Source organism: Sinocyclocheilus grahami, unplaced genomic scaffold (genome assembly GCF_001515645.1).
Source record: "Sinocyclocheilus grahami isolate Dianchi unplaced genomic scaffold, SAMN03320097.WGS_v1.1 scaffold2164.1, whole genome shotgun sequence".
Lineage (NCBI taxonomy): Eukaryota > Metazoa > Chordata > Actinopteri > Cypriniformes > Cyprinidae > Sinocyclocheilus > Sinocyclocheilus grahami.
In genome coordinates, this window is record NW_015507343.1 from 55,584 (window position 1) to 79,185 (window position 23,602).

General features: G+C 39.7%; 2 protein-coding genes across 2 annotated transcripts; both read left to right on the forward strand.

Annotated features, from left to right (window-relative positions):
* Positions 1–2,803: 2,803 nt before the first annotated feature.
* LOC107574260 (B-cell receptor CD22-like) lies at positions 2,804–8,967 on the forward strand. Its single transcript, XM_016260710.1, has 9 exons — positions 2,804–2,858; positions 2,951–3,298; positions 3,397–3,645; positions 3,797–4,051; positions 4,143–4,391; positions 6,118–6,199; positions 8,367–8,403; positions 8,480–8,745; positions 8,916–8,967. The coding sequence occupies exons 1-9, from the start codon at positions 2,804–2,806 to the stop codon at positions 8,965–8,967; spliced, it is 1,593 nt and encodes a 530-aa protein (XP_016116196.1).
* Positions 8,968–12,431: 3,464 nt separating this feature from the next.
* Positions 12,432–15,192, forward strand: LOC107574262 (B-cell receptor CD22-like). The gene is made up of 9 exons (XM_016260711.1): positions 12,432–12,497; positions 12,805–13,152; positions 13,251–13,499; positions 13,588–13,845; positions 13,935–14,183; positions 14,597–14,684; positions 14,774–14,816; positions 14,900–15,105; positions 15,183–15,192. Exons 1-9 carry the CDS (start codon positions 12,443–12,445, stop codon positions 15,190–15,192), a joined length of 1,506 nt encoding a protein of 501 aa, XP_016116197.1. The 5' UTR covers positions 12,432–12,442.
* The last annotated feature ends 8,410 nt before the right edge of the window (positions 15,193–23,602 follow it).

The window sequence follows — 23,602 nt, forward strand, 5'->3', positions numbered from 1 at the left end:
TTATTGCAGACTGCTGTACACGCCTCTAGCTTTCATGTGTGCGGTTGCCAGACATCAAGAGTTCAAATCCGTAATTCAGAGCTTCTCTGTTAGAGTAAAAGGATGCATTTCTGCCTGGTGTTTTGCAATTTTTTTGCAATCTGGCAACCATGCTCACACACTCTCTCTTTATTACAGAAGCGCCGACGATGATCTAAAAACACAGACAAACAAGTAAGCTGAAGTTTAGCGATCTCCATGTGAGATGTTCAGCTTAAATGAAAGTGTCATTCAGCCTGTCTGTGTTCTGTCAGGAGCGCTCGACTATATTTTGTTTGCATTTGTGTTTGCTGAATAAATACACTTAACTCAACCGCTCTTGTTTTAATAGAGAAACATTATTGCAATTTGGAATTATTGTTAGAAATTTTAATTTTGAAATATTTTGTTTGTTTTTGCTAGTATTCATAATGTAGACAGAGAGAGTGCATATCCAAGTCTTTGATATTAATTTATATATTAAATAGCCTACAATAAATCAGTACAATAGATGAGGTTAAATAAAGCATCTGTATGAGTCCACATTCTATTGATTTGTGCGTATTAGTGAAAGTGCAATACCTGAAATGTAAAAATACATTTCCCAAATGACATCAACCTTTGTGATTTAAAATTGAGCCCCAAAAAATGTTATCAGTTGAACTATTATACAGCATGACGAATAACGAATGTGACAAAGCGCTTTCATTGACTAAAACTAGACTAAAATGCTCCGACATTTAGTCGACTAAAACTTGACTAAACAAAAACAGGACAAGGTTGACTAAATATGGTAACTAAAAAGTACATTTGACACCAGGACTAAGACCAATTTAAAAGACTAAATCTAAGACTAAATTAAAAATGGCTGACAAAATTAACACTAGGGCTGTGTTCCAGTTCACTTTTAGATGCGCACTCTCAAACTTCCCTAAGCACTTCCCCTCGGGGGAATCCCCGCTGCCATTTTGAAGTGCATTCCACTTCGTCAAGTGGACGAGGGAAGTTTACAGGGACATACCCTCGACCTCTCGATTTTGACCGAGGGAGCGAGTCTGCTTCATATGCACACTTCAGACCGCTCCATAGACCACAATGCAACACGATTATGACGTCATCGCAGATCGGGTTTAATTTAACCCCACCCCAAACAACTCTATAATTTATTTATTTTTTTTTGGTTACACTTTATTTCGATAGTCCACTTTAGACATTCTACTAACTATAAGTAACTTTGTAACTACATGTCAACTAATTCTCATTAATTTGCAACTACATGTAAACTAACTCTCAGAGTAGACTTAGGGTAGGTTTAGGGTTAGTAGAATAAGTTGACAAAGAAAGAGTTAGACGATATTAAGCAGACAGTCTACTAATACTCTACTAACTGCTAGTTGACATGTAGTTGCAAAGTTACTTGCTGTTAATAGAAAGTCTAAAGTGGACTATCGAAATAAAGTGTTACCTTTTTTTTTACATTTATAACAGCCCAAGCATGTCTATATACATATAGAATGCTGCACCAAACAAATTCATAAGGGAAACAAATTTAAACAATAAACCAACCCCATAGCAGATACTAAGTGATCAAGGGCTTAGGTCGTTCCAGTTCAGGACATTCCAAGGGTTCCGCCAGTAGTGGGCACTCATGCAACGTAATCAATGATGCACATCCAAGTAAAGTTTGCAAGTGAAGGGCATAAAAAATTGGACTGGAACGCAGCCTAGTACTGATGTGGTTCCCTTGCAGTGTGTGCAACAATGAACAAGGAACTGAGAGTATCCGTGTCGTACAGGATACAGATTCTGTCGGTTCAGGATTTGCATAAAGGTTTAATGCGGTTCACAGGCTTCTTATCAACACACAAAGAGGAAGAGAAACGTAGTTTAAAAGCTTAGTAGTTTGTATTGTCTTAAAAGCTCATATAAATCTCACTAATTTAATTTCAAGAAAAAAAGAACATGGTTGCATTTTTATTTTCCTTCTGAAGGAACTCAATATCTGTGGACAGTCCGGTCTATGAAGAAATAAAAACCGTGAATGAAAATCATATGTATCTTCGGGAATCTCTTTGAAAATGTGAAAAACTTTGCATGTTGTTCTCTCGTCTCTTTTCACTTCCTCTTTTTTTTTTGTGTTTGACTAATTCTCATGCACTGGCGGATGCTGCTTCATTTGCCCTGTCCTTTTTATGATGAGGTGTTTTCTTAAGTTAGAAAAAAAATGCTTTGGAAGCAACAATTGAGGGTAAAATGCACTTGAAAAGAGTTCATCTTCAAGAGAAGTCATCTTATGATTGTAATGTTCCGTATAGCTTCATCTCTGAAAAACGGTAAGGGAGATTTTGTCTGTTTGTAGTTTATGAATTTACATTTTAAAAGAAAAATTAGAAATGTCCTTGTCCTCTGTACGTGTTCATGCTGCATGTTTATAAGACACAAATGTTTAGTCATTGCATTAAAAAAAAAAAGACTGGAATTTTACAGACTTGATTTCGAAGATGGAAACTGTTTCAACATATAGTATTTTTATTTGTTTGTGCAATTAAAAAAAAAAATGTTTGTTCAGTTTTGACCTGTACATAATTGGTGAAATTCACAAAAACATTTCTGTTTCACCTGAGAGTCATATGAAAAAAAAAATTAATGTGCATTAAACATGAAATCCATATTTTTACTTCTTATTTTACTGTAATGAAAATTATTGATGGATTTCATGATATTTACCTTCACAGACGATAAAATAAAGCACTACATTGATTGTGTTGTAAATGTTGCTATTCTGATGTCAGTCAGGATGGCTTCTCCTCTTCTTTTGATCGTTCTGCTCATGATTCCGGGTAAGTCAGACCTGTTTCTGCTTTTCAGCATCCTCCAGCTCTACTGATGCAGTTAATTTGAATAAAAGAAATATATGTATATATAATTTCAGAGGTTTTCAGTGAAAATGGTTGGGGTGTGAGTTACAGTCCTTCACACATCTGTGCACTAAAGAACTCATCAGTGATAATGAACTGCACTTATACATACCCTACTGGATATAAGATCATGAAAGTGTTCTGGACCAAAAACCCTGTAAAGGGTGAAGAGTCTCTAGATCTGTCTGAGGATCCTGAATACAGTCAGAGGCTTCAGTATCTGGGAGACACACAGCAGAACTGCACCATCAGACTGAGTCATGTGACACAGAAAGATGAACACATGTACTGTTTCAGATTCATCTCTGATAAATCTGATGGAAAATGGACTGGTTATCCAGGAGTGACTCTTACTGTCACAGGTGACTTTCATGAGGCTGAGCTCTTCTTCTGTGCATTATGTTGAATAATAATCAGTGTATGACAGCAGCACTAGATATAATGTGTGTGTTGTGTTCAGATCTTCAGGTGGAGGCTCCTGAGAGAGTGACAGAGGGTCATAATGTCAGTCTGACATGTAAAAGCAGCTGCACTCTGACTGACAGAGCAACATTCATCTGGTACAGAAACTCACAGCCATTAACTGAGAGAAGAGACGGAAACAATCAACTCCTGCTGCAGTCAGTCAGAAGAGAGGATGCAGGCAGATACAGCTGTGCTCTACATGGACACAGTTACATCTCTCCTGCTGCTCGTCTCAGTGTCTCATGTGAGTACAGTCATACTTTGCCAACTTGAGTAAATGTATTCATATATGAGACATGTACAATGAAGAATTCATATTGTGTAAAAGACCAAATTGGTTAGAATGTTAAATGTTTTTATGAATATTATTTTCATTCTATATACCGGACCTCTAGATCCTCCACAGGGGGCTTTTGTAGCAGTGAGTCCATCTGGTGAAATAGTGGAGGGAGATTCAGTGACTCTGAGCTGCAGCAGTGATGCAAACCCTCCTGCAGAAATCAGCTGGTTTAAAGGAGGAAGGTTTGTAGGATCTGGAAGAATCTACAGCATCTCAAACATCAGCTCTGATCACAGTGGAGAATACAAGTGCAAGTCCATCAATGAACATGGAGAGAAATACTCTGCTGCTGTGACTTTAAACGTCATGTGTGAGTTAATGATCATCTGCACCTTGTTCAACATTTCCAAATTCACAATTTACTAATATGTATTTTGAATTTAAATTTTTGTCCTTTTTAGATCCTCCAAAGAGTGTCTCAGTGTCCGTAACTGGATCTGGTGAAATAGTGGAGGGAGATTCAGTGACTCTGAGCTGCAGCAGTGATGCAAACCCTCCTGCTCTGAGCTTCAGCTGGTTTAAGGAGAATCAAAGCTCAGCTGTTGGATCTGGACAGAGTTTCAGTGCACTACAGAGTGGACGCTTCTACTGTGAGGCTCACAATCAACATGGATCTCAGAGATCAGACGCTGTTACTGTCATTGTACATGGTGTGTATCAATCTGTGATTAGACAAACTTTTCTGCTACTGATATTCTCTAAGAAAAAAAGAAAATGTGATGCAAATATCAAGAATTATAATATCAATTTATAAAAATATAAAATAAGTTTACTGTTATTTTATGACTGTACTTATAAAATCCCATAAAGTAAGTGATGTTTGGAGTTTTAGGTCCAATGTAATTTAATGTTTTCATTCCATTCTGTTATTATAGATTAAAGGCACATCAATAATAAAAGAAAAAAATAATTAATTCGGGAACTCCTCTATAAACACGGTATTAATGTAGTTCACTCGCTAAAAACAGGATTCTCACAGATTATTTCATGTTTTGTTTATTTTGATTTGGACATAATTGAAAGTGGTCATATCTGAGAGGGTGAGCTGATTTCATTATAACAAGTCCGTCCATTTCCAGCACTTGGATGGATCAAAGACCCTTTCAAGAAAACTTAGTTCACATGGCGGCCATCTTTGCAACACCTCCGAGCAGCTGCATCGTGAATATCCAAATCTTCACTACATGAATGGAAAAATCCTGAAATCTCAAAAAATGTTTGCCAAGCTCACATTTAAATAACATAATTCAAACCTTCAACAAAGTAATGCAATGACTTTATCAATTGGTGATTGGCTCTTTCATTTAGATGGCGGGACTTATTATGACATATTTCGCATTACACTTTCTCCCATAGTAATATGGGTGAACCATCTTGTTAAAGTCTTTGAACCGGTTCAGTCTGATTGCGAGCATAAAAGGTGGTTGTCGCAATGAAATAATAATCAGCAAATCATAGCTGGCAAGAGAACACTGTCACGAATTCGGTCCATGGACTTCCGTTTATTCACCACCAGAGGTCACCCTTTCCATTACATTGACTCTCGCACTACACAAACTGTTGCATAGCACCCCGGACTACATATCCCATCATTCTTTGCACAATTTGCACACTGCCCTGATTGCACTCATTGCACACAGCTGTTTCTAATCACCTCATTCACTATATAACACCCACTCTAACCACCTTTCTCTGCTGAGTATTGTTTAGCCTGTACCTCTTTCCGAGTCTCCGTGTTTTCCTTGTTTTGCCTTGCCTGTTTCTGCGGTATCTGATCTTTGCCTGTTTTCCTGGATTTCTCCCTCTCGTCTTGCCCCTGTGATTCTGTCTGCTGATCGGTGACCTACGCTAGCCCTAGGACTATTCTTGTGTTTTTGCCCGCCATATACCTGTTTGCCATTGTTCGACCCTGCCTGTTATACCACGTCTCTTTGAATAAAGCTTGCAGATGGATCCTCACGTCTCGTCAGCCCCGTTACAAACACGATTGGCAGGCATTATTTTATTGACAAGGTAATGAGCCAATCAATGCACTGTTGAGGTTTCGCTTTCTCTCACATGATCTCACGATTCACTTCACATTCACCTCAATGAATGCACTTTCCATTGGTGTCGTTGTAGGACGATGCTACTCTACGAAATTGGGTGTTATTTGATTTAGTAATAATTGTATTTTGTAATATTTGTTTGTATATTGTCAATTGCACAAAATTGTGTTTGAGGAGGCATTATAATGTCGCAAAATCTTTGACTATGAAGATAAACATTGTACTGAAATGCAGGCGTCCTACTGGTGTACACACTGTCCTACTGCTGTTTTGTTTTGTCATTGTGTATAGTGATCAAAACATTGTCCTGTCACTCGTCTTGTTGTAGGAAGAACATTTCTGTATGCAGTTGCTGGGGTCACTGGTGGATTGGGAGGTTTCATTTTCATTTTCATCATCGTGTTGCTCATGTAAGTTCATACGAAGTCATCGAAGTCTGTCGGAAAACACATTAGTATACCAAACGTACTCGGTTACTAACGTAACCTCGGTTCCCTGAGATACGAGAACGAGTACTGCATCTTGCTTAAGGCGGTATGGGGAAAACTCATTTTTCTCCGAATACTGAATCCTTTCAATAACGCAGTGTAACTGCACGGCCATTGGTTTGTGCAGTGTATTAAAAACGATCCAATGGCTCGGCAGCGGAGCTGCATGAGCCTATGGCGACACAGCCCGCCAGAGCCCGCCAAAATGGGTGGGGCATCTGGCTATATAAGCGGGCACTTCGCCATAGGATCCTCAAGTTACTTCGACTGAAGCGACGACTGTGTCATGCAGCTACATAGCAAGGCCATCAACACAGTACTCATTCCCGTATCTCAGGGAACCGAGGTTACATTAGTAACCGAGTACATTCTCTATCGATACTTCACTCATACTGCGTCTTGCTTAAGACACTATGGTGAACCAGTACAATCCCTCCATGCTATGCTAGAGGAACGACTAATGCTTGAACTTGCCTTGACCACCAAGTATTTTGCAGGGAAGCCCTGCAGGAGACGATAGGGCCAAACTCACAGAGGTCGGCCCGGCACTGAGTAATCGTTCCAAAATAAATTGTTCAGCCTCGGAACCCAGTGGAGGCCAAGAGCGTACAGTGAAGTTTTGCCATAAGGCCAGCGTAAGTCCATTTAAGCAGAAAGGACCCGAGCCTGTAAGGCCAGAACATCCAGACTATAAAACCTGGTAAATGTGGACGGCGAGGCCCAGCCGGCCACCGCACACATTTCTGCAATGGAGACTCTGCTAGACAAAGCCCAGGAAGAGGCAACACCTTTTGTTGAGTGGCCTCTTACTCCCATGGGGCATTGTAGGCCCAAAGAAGAGTATGCTAGTTTGATAGCATAAATTATCCATTTGAAAATGTGCCACAAGGCTGGCCATGGATCTGCCGATTGCCTGAGCAGTCATCTTCGTGGCGTGCAAAGCCAAGTCGGTCGCGCTGAGCAGCTCCTTGAAAGCTGTGGGGTTCGGTCCAGACTCTTCCATATTCTGGAGAAGTTTGGCCTGAAGGACCTGTTGGACTGCCATAGAGTGAAGCACCGAGACCGCTTGTCCAGCAGACGAGTTGGCCCTTCCAGCGAGCGCTGAAGTCATCCTACACGGCTTGGATGGGTGGGCGGCTTTTGCCTTCCAGCCAATGGCCGTGGGCGGGCAGAGATGCGCGGCCACTTACTCATCCAGGGGAGGCAGTTTGTCATACCCCTTCTCTTTGGTGCCGTTGACCGTTGTGAGGGCGGACAAAGAGGAGGCACGCAGACAGGCCGAGTAAGGGGCACACCAAGATCTAGTGATCTCATCATGGACCTCTGGAAGGAATGGTGAAGCTCGTTGTCGAGGGGCTTGATGGCGCCCCGGCAAGAACCATTCATCCAGGCAGCTGCGGGTGGGCTCCTCTGGCAGAAACCAATCCAAACCCAGCTTTTGCACAGCTTTAGACAAGACGCGGAAAAGTGCGGCGTCCATACCCGTGCTGGCAGCGCTGGGCTCTGCAGAGGGCAGGGGGGTGGGGTCAAAAGACAGCTCCTCCGCATCTGAAGTAGCCAGAGACACACTGTCGTCATACTCGCTCCCACCGAACGAGACCACATCGCTCGCAGCCGCTGAGGGATGCTGGTCTGGGTGAGAGAAGAGAACGGGGGAAGCCTCTCTATGTGGAGAGAGTGAGGCACGCGGGGGCTCAGCCGGCGTGGGCTCACTCGTCACTGAGCGCCGATATCCTCTGCCCACTTGCTTTTTCCTCACAGGTTCCTGGGAGGAAGAAAGCGGAAGTTGCTTTCTGAAAAGAAAGCTATCCGCGAGCGCAGAAAGGTGAGACTCATATCCTCGCAATGAGGACATTCCATCTCGGTAAGTGCAGCTTCAGCATGGGCGGCGCCCAAGCATGAAACGCACTCGCCGTGACTGTCAGCAACGTGCAGGGGAGCCTCCCTGTACTACAGTAAGTCTTCAGTATTCGGAGATCAAGGAGTTTTCCCCATAGTGTCTTAACCAAGATGCAGTATGAGTGAAGTATTGATAGACAACTTATTTTTATTTCCTACATAGAATTAAAATGATTCTTTATTACAGGAGGAAAAAACACAGACCAGATCACATCACACAAAAGCAGGTAAATCAAATGAGCAATAAGCAAATGCAAACACCACATTGTTTGCCACAGATAAAGTCATTTTTTTTCATTTTAGGATGATCTTTATGTCAACATATCAGCTCATGATGGACCTCTGTCTGAATCTGATCCTGTGAATCAAAATGATGCCCTCTATTCATTAATTAGTCTCAGCAATATCAGCGGCAATCAAACTGAAGTAAAAGTGTCTGATTCTGAAGATACAGAAGAAATCCAGTATGCAACCGTCCTGCATCATAGAAACAAAGGGATGAACCAACCGGAAGAGAATGAAAGCCAGTACGACAACATTAGAAAATACCAGCCTGATGCTGCCATGAGGTGAGAAACTCAATCATAACATGTTCATAACATATTTAGATTTAATCAGATCACTTCTGAGGACACTTAAATGGTTTTAATTTAGCACTTGCATTGGTTGAGGTTGTATCTGCATCAGGCAGTACTGATCTGTAAAGGTCATTGATACAATGAATCTACTAATTTCACAGATCTGGTCAGAAGGTGGAGGATCAATCAGTGATTTACAGCACAGTCAAATGATCAAGAGATCAGTTTGGTGAAATTGTTCCTGGGAAAACTGATTTGCATGTTGACATCGTCCTCATGTGGTGGGACTGTGGCTCTGCAAGTCTGATTCTGACATTTAATTTCTTTTTTTTAGTTTTGCTTAAGAGCTGGATTATGCCATGATTTTGCAAAGAGCATTTTCTCTCACTGGTCCTTTTGATCAGGATGTTGCTGAAATCCTAAATTCTTCATCCAATTTGTGCAAAATCTAGAGACCATCCTGACAAAATGTTGGTAGAAGCAGATTAATGTTTGGCAATATAATGACTGAATATGTTATGTTACCCTACATTCTTGTTGTCTTAGTCTTTAGGTCTTTGTTTACATTTTTCCACCCATTTGAATTTTCAGGGAACCCTTAAAAAAAATAAGAACTCCTCATCTGATTTGTATGAAATTTGGCACGTTTCATCTAGAGAGACTTCTGACAAAAACTTGTCAAGATACATTTTTTGTCAAAGCTTTTAGTGGAAATTATAGAATTTTCAACCAAAGCCTGTGGTGACCTGCATTGTCAGCACAATATCCAAGTATATCTTAGGATGCATGTTGCGATGCATGCAATATCTTTTCCTAATTGACCTGATTGAGTGAATAAGTATGTCTTTCGTATCACACGGATCCTTGTAGAAGTATTTTTGCTTGAAACGGCACCTTATAGGGGCCGTCCAACTCATGATCAAACAAGCAAATCTATTTTAGCTACTCTTAGAAAGTGTAGAAATGTCTCGTTTACCAAGAACGATGCAGATGACTTAAAGTTTTCTTCAAACCCTTAAGGCCCATTTCCGTCATTCAGATATATAAATAACATTGGTGTTGGTTAGTACATTATCTTTAGTTTGAGTGACTAGAAGTCTAACTATAGCTTCTGCTGGTTACGTCAAGGAACTGAAACCTCTGCTTGCCCAACCACTTTCTACTCAGACATGGACACATACAAGCATTGAATAAACTGTAAGCTCAATATGTTTAATGTTGCAACATCTGTTCAATGTTATTTCTGAAATGTTATTTCTGATTTAAATAAGGTTACACCAACAAAACCAAATTTAAGGGTAACATGCATATGATACTGATTTTAATTTTGTGAATAATTAAATTAAATTGAATTTGTTAAAAAAAAAACATCTTAAATACATACATGGAAAATCATAACAGCAAAAAAAGCCACAAGCCATTAAACTTTTGTAGATGTATTTCGACACACTGGAGATCTGCTGGTCTGCAACAGGAAGCATCTACACAGTCGCTGTCATGTTTTGCCTATTAATAGATTGACACAGAATATAATAATAGATATGTAGCAGTTTTTTAACCGGTATGCTGAGTGCTAAGATCTGATCCACCCCTCACACTCAAAGAGGAATCACAGACAAATAAGAAACACCGTGGCAGCTGTCGATTTACAATTATGCACATTTCCTACCTTATTTGTTAATTACATTTATTCTCTGATCCTTATACGTTTCAGGTTTATATACATAGTTATTCAAATGCTAGAAAAAGATATAGTTGATTTTCCAAGTAAAAACTGCCAAATGAGAGGGGGAGGGGAGATGGGGATTATTTTATTCCCATAATAGGAATAAAAACACCCGGGTGATGCTACTCCAACAATAGAGCATGCAAAATACCAAAAATAATCATATTTTTAAAATATTGGCAATAAAACGTTCTAACGTTGCAAACAAGAATAAAACCATAGAATAACTTTAACTGTAAGCCTCACAAGCATGAGGAAAACAAAGGGAACAAAAAAAAATATTTAGAAAAGCGTTCTGATGATTTTATTATTTCCTTTGTTTTTCTTATGTTTGTTAATATTTAAAATTTTACATGAACATTTTTATTTTATTTTGTCACTTTATTCCTGTTGCCAACCTATATAACATACATATATGACCAAAAATGTAAGAAGATATGTTTTCAGAGGACTTTCAAAATTTGCTTTGCTTGAGAAAGCGTGAAAATACACCTTTACAGTTTTTTTTCTTCTCCTGATTAATTAATCGTGTTAGTATTGCATCAAACACAATGTGATTTTCTGACAGCTTTACCTCGCGCATCAAATCAGCCGCCCGCAAACCAATGAGAACGCGCTATAATCATGACGAGTCACCGCGACAGACCGGAGCCGCCAAAGCTGCCGTGAATCCGCTGCTTCCGTAACTGGCACAGATTTACAGAAACTTACCGTTGTTGGGTAATAATAAAAAATGGAAGAAAAATCTAAACATTGAATTTGCAGTGGAGATTTATAAGAATGTATTTCTGAAGGGAAATTACTGCCTTTAGAAAAGTTTCAATGTTCAAAGTTCTTTTCATCTTACCTCTGTATAATACATATTAAAGCAGTGTTTATAAGCGCAGCAGTTTGTTTCCAGCGAGAACCAAGGAAACGCTATATTGCAGCTGCTTCATGAGCGCCCCCTGCTGTCAGAGAGTGAAATTGCATTTTTAGCATAATTTCACAAAGATAGTCAGACCACTCTGTTTGCCTTAAATCTTGTAATTGTGCAATTGTATTTAAATAAAAAATAACTGCTCATGCTACATGTATGCAGCATGTTTGTTTGGACTGTGATTCAAATGCAGTGGTTGCCTCTAATTACAAATGGCTACAGTTTGTTTCTTTTTAAGGCCAGTTCAGCTTGTGTGTACCTGCTATTCCCAACGTTATGGGGTCCAAGTGTGTGTGTTTGTCTGTGTGTGTGTGTGTGTGTGTGTGTGTGTGTGTGTGTGTGTTTTAAATTATGGTGTATATATGGGTGCTGTCCGACTGGACTGATTCTGATCATAGTGGTGCCAGGGCTGATTTTTTTGTCCCAGTCCAGCCTGAATGTAGGCCCTCACATGTCAGTGTCAGATGTTTGTATTTTAAGACTTTGGGTACTTTTTCTTTCTTTTTTTTCTCGTGTGTTTAGTATATGTCATGAAAGTCCAGCTTACATGCAATATGCATGTTTATTCCTGGTTTTCATTTACAAGAAAGTATTTCTGATCTATAGGAAAATCTGCAAAAATAAACAGAATTTTTTTTTTTCTTTTGTTTTGTTTTTTTTACGTTACTAGAGGTTTAAAAAAAAAGACAGGAAATGATGCAGCTCTGGTTATAAATGAGGCTGGTAAACCTTCCTTATTTCTCATGTGTCATTTGCTTGTCCTGCACTGAGGTATGAACATTTTGTTATCAAGATTGTTTGTTTGTTTTTTTGTCTGAAGAATACATTTTTAATTCTACTAGACTGAAAAAATGGTGCAGAGTTTCCTTTGAAACAGATTTCACTCATAAATTGCTGTACATTTCACAAATAATTACAAAAGAACATGCAAATTTGAGGTAGAAAGAATGAAAAGTATTTTACTTGTAAAATATCCATCTCACAATTTCATCTCAAGCATACTGGATTATAGGAATTGCTGTGTTGTAGGTGTTGCTCTGGGGATGTCAGTCAGAATGGCTCCTCCTCTTCCTCTGATCTTTCTCCTCGTGATTCACTGTGAGTTTGAGACGCTTGTATGTGCTTTCATTTCTGTCATTCTATAATAGTGCAGCATGTTGTTCATGGCTCAAGAGTATTTAACATGTTAATTTAGTTCCATTAATTATATTTAAAAAAGACCAAATATATATGTTCCTACCATTGGAGCAATACCAGCATGAAGTCCCACATATGTGTGTCTTTGCTATGTTTATCCAGTGATTTCCTTATTAATGTAATACCAAAATAATCTTGTTGTTTTAATTAGCAAATATTGATAGTAATTGTAGTATTCATTTAAATAATAAAACAAAACTAATTTCAGATGTTTTCAGTGAAAATGATTGGGGTGTGAGTTACAGTCCTTCACACATCTGTGCACTAAAGGACTCATCAGTGATAATGAGCTGCACTTATACATACCCTACTGGATATAAGATCAAGAAAGTGTTCTGGACCAAAAACCCTGTAAAGGGTAAAGAGCATCCAGATCTGTCTGAGGATCCTGAATACAGTCAGAGGCTTCAGTATCTGGGAGACACACAGCAGAACCGCACCATCAGACTGAGTCATGTGACACAGAAAGATGAACACATGTACTATTTCAGATTCATCACTGATAAACCTGATGGAAAATGGCTTGGCAATCCAGGAGTCACTCTTACTGTCACAGGTGACTTTCATGAGGCTGAGCTCTTCTTCTGTGCATTATGTTGAATAATAATCAGTGTATGACAGCAGCACTAGATATAATGTGTGTGTTGTGTTCAGATCTTCAGGTGGAGGCTCCTGAGAGAGTGACAGAGGGTCATAATGTCCGTCTGACATGTAACAGCAGCTGCACTCTGACTGACAGAGCAACATTCATCTGGTACAGAAACTCACAGCCATTAACTGAGAGAAGAGACGGAAACAATCAACTCCTGCTGCAGTCAGTCAGAAGAGAGGATGCAGGCAGATACAGCTGTGCTCTACATGGACACAGTTACATCTCTCCTGCTGCTCAGCTCAGTGTCACGTGTGAGTACTGATTAATTTGTTCTTTTTAAAAACCTGGAAGTTGTGTTTGAATGGGATGATATAAGGATTTAATATGTATCCTTTATAGATGCACCAAAAAACTTGTCAGTGTCCATCAGTCCATCTGGAGAAATAGTGGAGGGAGATTCAGTGACTCTGAGCTGCAGCAGTGATGCAAACCCTCCTGCTCTGAACTTCAGCTGGTTTAAAGGAAGAACTCTTGTAGGATCTGGAAGAATCTACAGCATCTCAAACATCAGCTCTGATCACAGTGGAGAATACAAGTGCAAGTCTAGATATGAAAATATAGAGAAATACTCTGCTGCTGTGAATTTAAACGTCATGTGTGAGTTAATGATCATCTGCACATTGTTCAACATTTCCAAATTCACAATTTACTAATATTTATTGTGAATTTTAATTTGTCCTTTTCAGATTCTCCCAGGAGCGTCTCAGTGTCCATAACTGGATCTGGAGAAATAGTGGAGGGAGATTCAGTGACTCTGAGCTGCAGCAGTGATGCAAACCCTCCTGCTCTGAACTTCAGCTGGTTTAAGGAGAATCAAAGCTCAGCTGTTGGATCTGGACAGAGTTTCAGTGCACTACAGAGTGGACGCTTCTACTGTGAGGCTCACAATCAACATGGATCTCAGAGATCAGACGCTGTTACTGTAACTGTTATAGGTAAATCGATTTGACACAAAAATAATCATAGTGCAAGTTTTGAAGCTCATTAATATAAATCATTTTGTGGTAAGGTTGCTAGAGAACCTAGTTGGACTGTCCCTTCTTGTGAAATGCTTCCATAATTATTAGAGTGGATAAACATTTGCTGCTCTGAGACAATATCAGAATTGAAATATCAACAATTTAACATTAAAGTAAACTTTTAATATAATGTGTGCATAATTGTTTAAGCAATTATAGTTAATGGACTGAAATATGCTATTCAAAAAAAATAAATAGCACAAAGCAAAATATAGGTTAGTGCAAGATTGCCAACAAACATTTTCAATTTTTTTCAGATAATAAAAACATTGTTTCTATTCCTATGCAGACATTATATCATATGTTAGTCATCTTTTTTTCTGTTTTAGGTGGACATAATACAGTCCTGTATGCAGCTGTTGTGATTGCAGTCGGATGTGGAGTTTTATTTCTTAGCTGCATCATCATGTTCTTGAGGTGAGATCTTTGGTTTTATATTTCGCATCGGTGTACTCATTCATAATTATTAATGTGTTTGCGTTTACATGTTTATCTCTGCTCTACAGGAAGAGAAAAGGAGTCAGGCAGATGCAGATCAGAACATGCAGTGTAGAAATATCCATCCATCTTCAAAGTGAAAATACACGCTGAAATTACACACTTTTCTAAAATGTTTTGGCTGCTTTCTCCAGGTTCAACAGCCTTCCAGCTCTGACAGAAACCACTTTGATGATGGTCTGTATGCTAGAGTTTCGGCCAACAGAACAGATCAGACCGCAGGAAAAACTCCTGAATCCACAGATACTGAGAAGATCAAGTACGCAAGCATCCAGCACATCAGAAACAATGAAAGCAAGCATGAGAATCTGAGAATGCACCATCCTGATTCTGCTGCGAGGTGAGAAACTAAATAGCTTTTTTTTCTCATGTGATATCGAAACTTATTTTTATACAACAACTTGCATGATCCCTCAGAATAGACTGAGAGCCACCACAAGTAATTCAGGAGCTGATCAAAGTTCAGTCACGCTAGAAAAATGCTCGTTCACCCTTCATATTTGATTATGTTGTTCCACAGATCCGTTGCGATGATGGATACATCAGTGATTTACAGCACAGTCAAATGATCCAGCACCCGTCAAATGGATTGAAAATGAAGCTGGACTCCCGCTGAATGTAAACATACCTCAGTTACTGCAGCTTTAAATCAAATGTTTATAATAATGATTTAATTGTGTCACGTCACATCACATTTCTCCTTCTCTGTTGATTGCCTGTAGTTAAGTACTGGTCAGCCGTACCAATACCACAAGCTATGAGAATTGCAATGGTGGTAATTTACTTTTACCTTATTTACCAAGATTTTTTAAGACTGTGGTTTGGTGTGTCTGTGTGGGAAGTTACAGCATCGACTAACTGAAAAATGCATTAAATGTCAAAACACTTTCTTTTAATGGTACATTTTGTAATTTTCCACGAATTGCAGTCTCGATGTTGGATGTTATTCTTCCGTCCTGTGCCTTAGTCACTCTTCAGTAAGCATCTGTTTTGTGTCTGTTTTTCATACTTCATAAAACAAGTTTGATGCTTTGAGATATATATATATGCTTTTATATATATTTATTTTAATTATATACTCTATATGACATGTATATACACTACCGGTCAAAAGTTTGGGATCAGTAAGACTTGTAATGTTTTTAAAGAAGTCTCTTCTGCTCATCAAGGCTGCATTTATTTGATCAAAAATACAGAAAAAAACAGTAATCTTGCAAAATGTTATATTATTAATATATTACTATGTTAACCATTTGCACATATGAGCATTAGCCGACTCGGCTCCTCCCGACCGCAGACGCAGGTTTACAAGACACTTTTTCCTGCGGTTTTCAATCAATTTCTTGCCTTTTCCCCACTTATGAACAACAACATTTTCGTACATGATAAAAAGCTCCTTGTGGTTTCTTGGTTTGACCGATTTGAGCATCGATAACCAACGCAAAACATAGTAATTTTGAGTTTCTGCTAGCAATTCCTATATAGAACAATCGCTTCCTGCCCTCCAGCTGCACTTCGCACCACAGCAATGACGTCAAATGCGAACAATCTGTAGGGCGCAGATTTTATATCTGATTCAGGACCCGTGTCTGCGCATGCGCAGTAGTGCGTCGATCACGAGCCTTTTTCAATTAGCCTGACTGCTCCAATTTTGATATCTGCCGACTGCCGTAGAAGAGGTTTGTTAAAATAAGATAAATACAACTACTAACCACCTAAGCTAGTCATATTTAAAAAGTAACAAATTAATATATTTTATACAGCTGTATCAGCCATCGATCATGACGTCACACTCCTGTTTTTATAGCATGAAATAATGAACTAAAGCAAGCTTATTTATTAAACGGGCACTTGAACTTACATCAGCGTGTTAAAAACTGCATACAATGACAAAAAAAAATGAATAACTATTTAGTTTGTCCCACTTCCTATTAGACATGGAGAGGGCGAGGTTTATGACCACCTGGGGGCGATCAAAACGACTTGGCTTTACTTTTCAGGACTTGTGTGGCACACTTGGGGAAAACGCATTTTCAGTAAATCTATACAGTGATGCCCTTACCTATACTGTCCTGCACTGTAGTCTATTGTAGAATCGTATTTGAGTGCAGGCTTTAGTTTCTCTCCGCTCAGCTGCTCTCCAGCCGACGGCCGGTCACACTGACCCCGGACAGCAGAGACTCGTGTGCCGCAGGGGGTGTTGGGTGTCCAGTGCTGGGGTGTGTGTGTCAGAGCTGTTGGGTGTCTCGAGGGTCAGGCCAGCGTGATAGCCCTTAAAATCTATTGAAGATAATTCGATCTATGATTGTCACACAATAAAATAACCTACATCATGAAATTCCTGAGAATGAGAGCTTTCTTGTGATATATGACTTGACTTTATTGTAAAAAATATATCAAATGCCCATTCTTCGTAAAAAAAGTTCGCAATGGCTAGGCGGAAAATCGTGTGTGGGACTAATACATTTCTAAGATTAATTTTACTGCTTTATGAATATAAAAACCAAAAGAAATGGTATTCTTTGTAAAGAAGACACTCCAAGCTTTCAAATGAACCCATATATGGGCTGATACCATATAAGGAAGGCTATGCAAATGAGGCATACACATTTTTTACGGGACTTTGGACCCGTATCCGGGTCCGCAGAGTTTAACTGGCTAGCTGAAGCATCAACATTAACCTACTAAAATGACAATAAATATAGTCCGCCCTGAACCATAGACTGTAAAAAAAAAAAAGATGGACGACGCACCTTCACGTTCTTCCATTGTAAAAACGTGGACCCGCCAGTGTCCCAATAGGTTGTTTGCAATCACATGATTCTGATGACGTGTGAAATTCAGATGGAGGGCAGGAAGTGAAAAGCAGAACGGATGAGATGGAGGAAAGTCCGTGCTGTACTGGTTTAGACACTATTACAAGAGAAAGGTATAAACAGAAAATCACAACATATGTTGGACATGATCCTAATGCTATGAAGAGGAGCGATTTTTTTCAACTAAATTGGAATGCTTGCCTGCCATTGAGGCGGTGAATATAGGCTAAGCGACTACCCCTGACATAACCCACATTTATATGAGAGATGCGGGATATATGTCACTCCTGAAACTTTGCTGCATGTACAGTGCAGGGTATGTGGCCGCTGGTCCTGTTAGCAGCACGCAAACCAAAACTTTTATTCAAATTCTGAACTGATTATAGCCTAGAAAGCAAGCAAATAGCGCTTCCACATAATCACTAAAAAGCTGTCACTCACTCCAATTTATCACAGTCTCACATTGCTCTGTTATAATCAATGAAGCTCTCTAAACTGCACATTTAATATCTTATTTAAATCGTGTCTGCATGTGGCGTTTAGCATTGAGTGAATTTTGACTGTATCATGCTTGAATGGTGAGAGTTGGTAGCCCTGTATCTTTTTATGTATTTCTTTATTAATATATTATTAATATATTACTATGTTAACCATTTGCACATATGAGCATTAGCCGACTCGGCTCCTCCCGACCGCAGACGCAGGTTTACAAGACACTTTTTCCTGCGGTTTTCAATCAATTTCTTGCCTTTTCCCCACTTATGAACAACAACATTTTCGTACATGATAAAAAGCTCCTTGTGGTTTCTTGGTTTGACCGATTTGAGCATCGATAACCAACGCAAAACATAGGAATTTTGAGTTTCTGCTAGCAATTCCTATATAGAACAATCGCTTCCTGCCCTCCAGCTGCACTTCGCACCACAGCAATGACGTCAAATGCGAACAATCTGTAGGGCGCAGATTTTATATCTGATTCAGGACCCGTGTCTGCGCATGCGCAGTAGTGCGTCGATCGCGAGCCTTTTTCAATTAGCCTGACTGCTCCAATTTTGATATCTGCCGACTGCCGTAGAAGAGGTTTGTTAAAATAAGATAAATACAACTACTAACCACCTAAGCTAGTCATATTTAAAAAGTAACAAATTAATATATTTTATACAGCTGTATCAGCCATCGATCATGACGTCACACTCCTGTTTTTATAGCATGAAATAATGAACTAAAGCAAGCTTATTTATTAAACGGGCACTTGAACTTACATCAGCGTGTTAAAAACTGCATACAATGACAAAAAAAAATGAATAACTATTTAGTTTGTCCCACTTCCTATTAGACATGGAGAGGGCGAGGTTTATGACCACCTGGGGGCGATCAAAACGACTTGGCTTTACTTTTCAGGACTTGTGTGGCACACTTGGGGAAAACGCATTTTCAGTAAATCTATACAGTGATGCCCTTACCTATACTGTCCTGCACTGTAGTCTATTGTAGAATCGTATTTGAGTGCAGGCTTTAGTTTCTCTCCGCTCAGCTGCTCTCCAGCCGACGGCCGGTCACACTGACCCCGGACAGCAGAGACTCGTGTGCCGCAGGGGGTGTTGGGTGTCCGGTGCTGGGGTGTGTGTGTCAGAGCTGTTGGGTGTCTCGAGGGTCAGGCCAGCGTGATAGCCCTTAAAAATCGCATTCGGGGGATAAAATACACGTGTTTTGGCGGGGATCCCCAGGTAAAATTCGGTCGCATTCCATGCGCTAAATATCACGTCATTGGGGTCGTTTCAACCCCTGGACATGAAAACAGTGTTAAAGTAGCCCAATTTCGTGCAGGGTATGTGGCCGCTGGTCCTGTTAGCAGCACGCAAACCAAAACTTTTATTCAAATTCTGAACTGATTATAGCCTAGAAAGCAAGCAAATAGCGCTTCCACATAATCACTAAAAAGCTGTCACTCACTCCAATTTATCACAGTCTCACATTGCTCTGTTATAATCAATGAAGCTCTCTAAACTGCACATTTAATATCTTATTTAAATCGTGTCTGCATGTGGCGTTTAGCATTGAGTGAATTTTGACTGTATCATGCTTGAATGGTGAGAGTTGGTAGCCCTGTATCTTTTTATGTATTTCTTTATTAATATATTATTAATATATTACTATGTTAACCATTTGCACATATGAGCATTAGCCGACTCGGCTCCTCCCGACCGCAGACGCAGGTTTACAAGACACTTTTTCCTGCGGTTTTCAATCAATTTCTTGCCTTTTCCCCACTTATGAACAACAACATTTTCGTACATGATAAAAAGCTCCTTGTGGTTTCTTGGTTTGACCGATTTGAGCATCGATAACCAACGCAAAACATAGGAATTTTGAGTTTCTGCTAGCAATTCCTATATAGAACAATCGCTTCCTGCCCTCCAGCTGCACTTCGCACCACAGCAATGACGTCAAATGCGAACAATCTGTAGGGCGCAGATTTTATATCTGATTCAGGACCCGTGTCTGCGCATGCGCAGTAGTGCGTCGATCGCGAGCCTTTTTCAATTAGCCTGACTGCTCCAATTTTGATATCTGCCGACTGCCGTAGAAGAGGTTTGTTAAAATAAGATAAATACAACTACTAACCACCTAGGCTAGTCATATTTAAAAAGTAACAAATTAATATATTTTATACAGCTGTATCAGCCATCGATCATGACGTCACACTCATGTTTTTATAGCATGAAATAATGAACTAAAGCAAGCTTATTTATTAAACGGGCACTTGAACTTACATCAGCGTGTTAAAAACTGCATACAATGACAAAAAAAAAAGAATAACTATTTAGTTTGTCCCACTTCCTATTAGACATGGAGAGGGCGAGGTTTATGACCACCTGGGGGCGATCAAAACGACTTGGCTTTACTTTTCAGGACTTGTGTGGCACACTTGGGGAAAACGCATTTTCAGTAAATCTATACAGTGATGCACTTACCTATACTGTCCTGCACTGTAGTCTATCGTAGAATCGTATTTGAGTGCAGGCTTTAGTTTCTCTCCGCTCAGCTGCTCTCCAGCCGACGGCCGGTCACACTGACCCCGGACAGCAGAGACTCGTGTGCCGCAGGGGGTGTTGGGTGTCCAGTGCTGGGGTGTGTGTGTCAGAGCTGTTGGGTGTCTCGAGGGTCAGGCCAGCGTGATAGCCCTTAAAATTCCCGCATTCGGGGGATAAAATACACGTGTTTTGGCGGGGATCCCCAGGTAAAATTCGGTCGCATTCCATGCGCTAAATATCACGTCATTGGGGTCGTTTCAACCCCTGGACATGAAAACAGTGTTAAAGTAGCCCAATTTCGTGGGCGGTCACTTGGCAACACTGCAGTTAAGTTACAAACTTCCTTACGTTAAAAATAAGGTGAGTACACAAACATGTGTCAAGGGTTATAGGCCACACACACACAAAACGTTGTGCAAACCAATAGTGATGCCTCAATATAGAAATTATTTTCAATAGTTCTTGATTATTTTTTTATTTTCTAGTCGAACGCGTTGCATTGTGGGACATGGTATTCCATGCAGTGCAGTTGTGTACTGCACTTTTTGACAAATGGTCATCAAAGTACGTCGTTAATACAGAAAATGTGTACTCCGCTCAATAGCCTACATAGTTATGATCACAGAAATATGACAGTAGGCTATACTGTTCTGCACAGTCACGTTAAGTCAACCTATTCGCCTACCGTAGCTATCTCTGCATATTAAAATTGGCATACAAAACGTTGTTTAATTGAAAACATAGTAACACCATAAAATAAACAGGCTGATACTAATACATCAATCATGAAATGGTTTGTAGATAAGCATGACTTTAAATCACAATCGGCTGTCATTGGTTTTATTGCATTAAAGGGGTCATATGATGTTGCTAAAAATAAACATAACATTATTTTGTGTATTTGGTATAATGAAATGTGTTTATGCGGTTTAAGGTTAAAAAAAACACATTATTTTCCACATACTGTACATTATTGTTTCTCCTCTATGCCCCGCCTTTCTGAAACGCATTGATTTTTACAAAGCTCATCGTTCTGAAAAAGTGAGGTGTGCTCTGATTGGCCAGCTATCCAGTGCGTTGTGATTGGCTGAATACCTCAAGTGTGTGACGGAAATGTTATGCCCCTCACCATACTGTGATGCCTGCGGCAACCACATGTGATGACCCCGGGCTAGACTCCGCTTCGATCCGGCGATCCACAACAAAGTTGTTGTGTTCCCTCAGCGACCAGCACGGATCAGCTCCAGGCTTGACAAAGCGATATCGTCCTCTTTTGGAAGACCAAACAAAGTAGCTTCACTTTCACCACGAAGCACACAGCGCCTTCACGACATGGTGGCGGCAGCAACAATACTACAGTGAGAATAAAAGTTACACCTCCTTTCTTTGCGTCAACATTTGGGCGGCGTAACACTCCAAAGAGAAAGGAAAAATTGAAATTGCATCATATGACCCCTTTAATCTTTGAGAGAAAGTATAGTACAGCGGTATTCATCCATGAACACATGGAGTCCCTGAACGACACACAGGAATGATCCAACTTGGCAAAAATTCATGGAAAAACAGTAAAGCGGTAAAGAACGGTTCATATTTTACATGAAGGATTAATAAAACTTTGGTTTCAGAATCACACAAGGTTGGAAATCCAATCTCAGAGTGAACGCAACACAATATGAGACTGGCACAGTGCGCTGCTGTGTTATTATTGTTAACTTTAACTTGGAATAGGCTAAAGGTGGAGAAAAAGTGAACGCCAAAGACAACATGAAATGTTATCTCAATGTATTTGGCATCTGCACTGCGAAGCATTTCTAAATGTGAAACTGACATGGAATTTGGTTAATATCATTTCAAACGTTTCAAAATTGGAAAAATTGCCCTTTTCTTTAAAATAAGAAGCACCGATGAATTGTGTATTACAATACCAGTGCATTCATTAACCCAACAAACACAGAACGTTCCTCTAGCGTTCTCATATGGCTGTTTTTGGGAACCAAACAGCCTAATAACATTTTAGCAACATCTCTGTTGGTTCTTTTTTTAAATCCAGAAAATAACCTTCCCAGAACGTTCGAGGAACCTAGAATTGTCTAGGAAGAAATAATAATTAATAGACATAATAAATGCACATAATTATTCATTTACCGTATTTTCTCAAGGCTTGTTCAACATTTAATTTCATACTTAATGTTTTTAAACCGCAAAACTCAAGGGGGCGCTAGAGTTTCCTTCAAATACATGTGTCATTAAACCAGATGTGCTATCATTACAGCTAGCTATATATCAACATGTTTATCTAACCTGCTTTATTAGGGTTAGATGCATAATTTATTAAACCAAATGACGGCAGTTGATCTGAAAGAAAACAGACCTGTTTCCTCAAAATCCTGTTATAAAGGTGTTCAGGTAACATACTTTTAGCAATGAAATCAGGCTTGTGTTTCTGAAAGCGCTTGTGCTCACATGATAAAATGAACATTTCACAATGTTCTCCACAGTTGGGCAGTTTGTAGAAAACACCCAGCAACACAAACACAAGGAACATGAAAATGACACCATGATGTTTCCATTAGGAGATTTTTATTCCAGACTCGTTCTGAGTCCAAGGAACAGAAACTCAACAAACACACACAGCATAAACACGTTATCCCCACAAACTCACTCATGAACACAGTCCAGACGTCAGTCAGAAGAATTGACCGCTCAATAACTATAAACAAAGCTTTAAACAAAAGCAGCGTTCATCATCTTGCAGCAGGCAAGAGCTCATGATACACACACAGACACACACACACACTCACTCACTCACTCACTCACACTCTCACTCACTCACTCACTCTCTCTCACACACACACACACACACACACACTCTCACTCACTCACTCTCACACACACACACACACACTCTCACTCACTCACTCTCACACACACACACACACACTCTCACTCACTCACTCTCACACACACACACACACACTCTCACTCA